The sequence below is a fragment of the Ambystoma mexicanum genome, chromosome 13 (genome assembly GCF_040938575.1).
Source record: "Ambystoma mexicanum isolate Mex_15411 chromosome 13, UKY_AmexF1_1, whole genome shotgun sequence".
Lineage (NCBI taxonomy): Eukaryota > Metazoa > Chordata > Amphibia > Caudata > Ambystomatidae > Ambystoma > Ambystoma mexicanum.
Genome location: NC_090938.1, coordinates 230119601 through 230125600, shown reverse-complemented (window position 1 = coordinate 230125600; position 6000 = coordinate 230119601). Strand labels below are relative to the sequence as shown.

General features: G+C 42.3%; 1 protein-coding gene across 1 annotated transcript in view; it reads right to left on the bottom strand.

Moving 5' to 3' along the window:
• Positions 1-316: 316 nt before the first annotated feature.
• Positions 317-6000, bottom strand: part of CYB5R1 (cytochrome b5 reductase 1) — a 357555-nt gene continuing 351871 nt past the window's right edge. Inside the window, exon 9 of the mRNA XM_069633686.1 lies at positions 317-1876. Within this exon, the coding sequence (XP_069489787.1) occupies positions 1704-1876 (173 nt within the window). The 3' untranslated portion in view covers positions 317-1703. The remainder of the gene's footprint in view (positions 1877-6000) is intronic.

Sequence of the window (6000 nt, the reverse complement as noted above, 5' to 3'; positions counted from 1 at the left end):
GGATATGAAAAGGGTAGCAGAGGAGACGAAGGGTAAAGGGAGAGCAGAGTTAAACACGAAAGATGTGTAAAGGTAAGGGCGGTTAAGGTAGAGACAGAGTTTGCAATCCAGTCAAGAGTGAACAAAGAATACCGCTGATGGAGAAAAGGGCCCACACAACGTTCTGTGGCACTAGGGTACATTGTCTAAAGGCCATTCTCCTTCATACTCTAATGCACAACCACTCAGGAACTATAATAGCAAAGAAGGGCACACACCATTTTCATAGAACGTCGTCCAAAAAACACAAGGATTGGACATTAGAAACTGAAAACAGTTTTGAAACAATACAAGATACTTTATTTAGTGTTTTGGTGTTTGCAAATCTATAAAAGTCAGATTTGTGACATAAGGCAATTTGTGGTCATAATGAATATGCATCTGGTTAACAATTCACAGCAAATACCAAAATAAAAAGGCATACAAAACAACTCCAGAACAAAATCCTGATTAAAAGATATAACCTATTTATTCCACTGAGTAGCTGTCCATGGGATGTGGTACTGTATGCGTGTCTGTGAAAGAGACCAACCCTCTGAGGATCGCTGAAACCACTTACTCATTGAGCACTGTTTTGCTAACTGGGATCCTAAATACAAAGTGGAAAATCAAGAACATATACAAGAGCATACTTTTTTGGTTACATAGCCTTCACATTCTCCAAGACACATAACATCTGTGGAGCTAATTTTATTGTTTTAAACTCTGAAGCCATCTTCTGCAAATCTCACCAGCCGGGCTGAAGCTTCTCACCTGACAGACTCAATTCAGATTTTCAGTCAACCCGATCATGAGAAACACTCAGAAAAATAAAGGGTGTGAATCTTTTATCAATTTCATTGAACCCATATGATCAGCCACCATCATTTGGCTTTGAAGTTCTCCAAGAGTCAACAATGCATTTGTTATTTTTCTGCTGGGGCTCAAGCCATGTCCCTCGTCAAGCATGCAACCTGTATGCTGAAGTATCCAAGTCTGTAACATTGACAGCAGACAACTCAAAAAAAGGACCAACTTGAAACTTAACATGTCTTAACAGTTCTGTGCAACTTAATTCTTTTAAGTTAAACATGACAAACACCAATCAAAACATTATGATAGTACTGCCGCTTTTAAATAGTGGGCATACTGTTGAAAAGCTAATAAAGACAGTGGGCCGTCGGCCAACCATAACAGACTCAAAATGGAGGCCTTAGCTCACTGTACATTACATGTGAGTGAGGAATACATGTCCGGGGGTGGGGGGCGGGGGTGAGTGGATGGAGGGGGCGGCTGGAAATCAACCAGTGCCCTGCCCAGCGGACGGAAAACCTTATCTGCACGTATGTATGTAGCTTTAAGCACACAATAAAGAACACTCAAAACCTCTTGCTGTATAGTCTGCCCATCAATCCTGAGATTGTAATCCAGTATGGTGAATAGTTTCCATGCTCTATCAACTCACTGGATAAGAGTTTGGAAACTGTTCAATTTTTCAGGCTTAGCATGACTGCCTCGGAACACCATGCAGATACTCCAATTTGCAAGAATAACTGAGATTAACACTTCGGAAACTATCTTCCAAGTCTGTGGACTGGATTACAGAACTGGAAGGCACAAAGATGGTGTATAGGGTCTGACATAACAGCAAGTTTTAAGGTGACGCACTGTCTGAAAAGGTAAGCTCAGTAAGCAAAACGCAGTTTATTCTGATATCCCAATTTATCCAAGTTAGGGTTGCAGGCAAACTGGACCATGGGGGGTGGCCCACACAGAAGGATGAGTACATCGTCAGCTGGTGCCGGGAGGTGGTCCTTGATCATATCAGCATCAACAAATCCCTTGCTGTACTCCCAATCTGAATAAATAGAAGAGATGCTGTTATATTCACAAGCATGAATTGTCCACACGTTTGACCACTCAAAGTCACAAGAATGGATTAATAGTTTAAAGGGCAGGACTTTATCTTGCCTTTCACAAGGGATACAAAAACATCTTTATGTATATTTTTCTTGTTTACAGTCTATCTTTAGTTTACATAAATCATGTACACACCAATACATTTACTATACATGCATAGTACAATTGCATCCACTCACCAGTAACAAAGAAACACATCACAATTAATGTTTGTTTTATGTCATTCTTTTCAAACCTCCAAGACCTCACTTAACTGCCTATTCAATTCATTCCAGAATCTTACAATAGCAAGGCAAAGTCCCTGTGTCGCCAACTCAAGCACGGTGACCCAAACATTTCTGCCAAGAGGAATATAATGTTGTGAACATATATACATGCTTTGTCTAAGTGCATCAAGCTCAGAAGTTTCAACATTTACTGTTTTGGGCTTCTCTACAAAAGTGGCACAATCTTAAGGTGAGGACCCAATACCTCCATAGTTTCTAACAAATTCAACCTACATTTAGGAAACATCCATCTCACCTCCGCATTTGGATACAAGTTAGAGAACAGAAGAAGGAAGTTAGATGTTTTGAATACTCATGTGACAAGGCTATTTTAGCAATCTGTGCAATGTTATTGCACCAATCCCATAACTATGCCTTTCGTTTCATATTTTTGATTTGTACCATCAAGGGATTGTTGAAATTCCATTCTGTCACTAAAGCAATCCAGTATTTTTTTTCTTTTTTAAAAGATGACTAACAGATGTGCTTGTTTAGCACAAGTGAAGCATCCTTCAATATTCTCAATATATTATTCGACTCAAGAGTAAACAAAAATTACTTTCACTACCGTATTTAATAACAAGACGATAGCCAGTTCACATCTCATTAGAAGTGACATGGTAACTCTTGCAGTCCCAAAAATAGGTGTCCAAAAGTGACCTTCCAATTTATTGAGTCAAACTTTAAGACAGGCTATGAAGGACACTAGTCCATATAAAGACAATCCTAACTTTTTAAATATAACATAATGCTGGGTTTTAGAGATAAATGTTACCTTCAAAGCATTGCCCCCCCCCATACATATGGGCTAAAATTACTCTACTTTTTTGTGTGAAGCTTTCCTATTTAGTACAACTCCAAGATGACATGCATTACTTACCGTAATAGCATTTCTGATGATTGCATCTGCTTAGATTCACATGCTGTGCATATGGTCCGACATCCAGTGGTAACCGCAGTGTTTTGCATCTCGTCTTTCGAGGACCGAAAGGGGATGTCGGCATATGCGTGTCTAACACTATCCCTATTGTGACGTGTGTAGTACCCAAAATCCCTCATGCGCCGAGGTCCCTCCGTCCGATTGTATTATTTGTGCCATGAGGGAGCCCAAGGCTATGGTGAGTGAGTACATAAAGAGAGAAAGTAGTAAGACGTCTATGTTCCTTCCACCCCGAGCGGTGATGTAGGGAGGGCGCATGTGAATCTAAGCAGGTACAATCATCAGAAATGCTATTACGGTAAGTAATGCATGTCTTCTGATGCTTGTTAATCTGCTTAGAATCACATGCTGTGCATAGACTAGCAAGCAGTACCCGGAGTTGGAGGTGGGTTGTGAGAAGGGGCAGTAGAGGAAAGATGTCTTAGTACTGTTTGTCCCACCTGAGAATCAGACCTAGAATTAATATCTAGGCAATAGTGTTTTGTAAAGGTGTGTACAGAACTCCAGGTTGCCGCTTTGCAAATGGACTCAAGAGGAACATTTGCAATGAATACTATGGATGCCCCAGTGCCTCGAGTAGAGTGTGCTCTAGGCTTGAAGGGCAGTTCTCTCTTAGCAAGTGTGTAACAGTGTGATGCATTTGACAATCCACCTTGAGATAGCTGATTTAGAGACAGGATTCCCTTCTCTACCAGCTGCCACTGAAACAAATAATTGTTTAGTCTTCTTTAGTGGTTTAGGTTTTTCCAGGTAAAACATGACTGCCCTGCGCACGTCTAGTGTGTTGAGGCTTCTTTCGGCCATGTTCGTAGGGTTCTGGAAGAAAGTGGGTAGTTCGATTGATTGGTTCACATGGAACTTCGAGATAAATTTAGGCGCAACCCTGGGAAGTGTGTGCAGAACTACCTTATCTTTGTGGACTGTAACAAATGGGTCAAGAACAGAAAGCCTGTAGTTCGCTAACCCTTCTGATAGAAGCGATAGCCACTAGGAAGCTTGTTGTACAAGTCAGGTCTTTCAGACTTGCTTTATGCATAGGCTCAAAGGGAGCTCCCATGAGCCTGGTAAAAACCACATTCAGATCCCATCTAGGGGTTGGGTGAGAGATGGGAGGATAAATCCTCTTAACCCTTTCCATAAAGGCTTTAATCACCAGTATTTTCCACCACAATACCTTTTGTTGTGATGTGGTGTGGTGTAGGCTGACAGCAGCCAGATGACCCTTTAGGGAATTGAAGACTAACCCAGTGTCCAACAGGTGGGTTAGATACAGCAGAATGTGTGAGGGTGCGCAATCGATGGGAATGACGCCCTTGGAATTGCACCAGATGACAAAACATTTCCATTTGCTGGCATAGCAATAACGTGTATTTGGTTTTCTCACTTCCCTGAGTATATCCATGCACCTCTGAGGGAGTTGCAGGTGTCCAAACTCTAGGAGCCAGGCTGCTAAGTTCAGAGTTTGTGGGCATGGGTGTAGGGTCTCCCCCCTGTCCTGAGACAAAATGCTGTACGGGCAGGGCAGCTTGACTGGTGGGGAGAGGGACATTTCCATCAGGTGAGCGAACCAGGGTTGGCGGGCCCACAAGTTTCATGGTAACTGGTTCCTGGTGCATCTTGTGCACTATCTTGTTGAGAAGGGGAGTCGGGGGGGGGGGTCAGGGGGGGGCAGGGTAGACACATTTCCCCGACCAAGTTATCCAGAGACCGTTCCCCTTGGATCGGTTCTGGGGGTACCTGGAGGCGTAGTCTTGGCATTGGGAGTTGTCCTGAGTAGCGAACAGGTCGATCTCTGGGAAACCCCATTCAGCGAAGACTTTGGACACAATGTCTTTGTGCAGTCGCCATTCGTATTCTTCTGGCAACATGTTGGGACAACAAAAACATCTTGTGTTTGAGAGCCCATATCGAAATGTTTTGGGACAGCTTGGATAGCCCTGGAGAGCGAGTGCCCCCCTGTTTGTTCAGGTAATACATTGCTGTAGTGCAGTCAGAATCAGGACCGTCTTCCCTTGCAGTTGCACCTGAAAGGCTTTCAGAGCTTTGAACACCGCTAACAGCTCCAGTAAGTTTATATGATTGGACGCTACTTGAGGAGACCAAACTCTGTGCGCTGTCTGTTGAAGCAGATGAGCTCCCCACCCTGTGAGAGATGCGTCTGTCGTGAGAGTGGCTTCCACTGCAGGGGTGGTGAAGGTCTTCCCCTTCAAGGGGTTTTCTCTTGACCACCACTGCAGAGAGAAGGAGGGGTGGCAAGACAACTACCAATTTTGCAGTTTTGGAAGTTATAACAACCAAAGGCCAAAACAGAAACATGAAGAAATTGAGAGCCCAGAAAGAGGCACAATGGATAGAAAGGATGTGGTCGATTGCTCCAGATGGAATGAACGAGGAGCTAGATCTGAGTTGTTTCTTATGAACCATTCTAACTGTCTTATTGTTGAGTAACACAAAAATGTGAATATTTGGGCATATAAGTATTGAATTCAGTAGGGGAACAAGTTTCACATTTTTATTTATTTTTGAGTTTTATATTTATTTTTATTTCCATTATTTATTTAATTTTTTCATTGTTTAATTTTTAATATTTTCTCATTTATGTTTAGGTACAACTTGCAGTTAGTGGTAATTATGTGCATAAACATCACATAGCGTCTTTTGATGGATTGGAATGAGTTCCATTTACTAATACAATAGGTTTCATTCACCATTGCACCGTTCCAATATGGTTGCTTAACAAGCGTGAGGAAAGCTAGTCATTTGATCCATTCCAAAATGGCCGCTCTATACAAAGCAATGGTTGCCTAGGCAACAGGTTGCTGCCACAACACTTTTTCACAGACACTATCGTGGAAT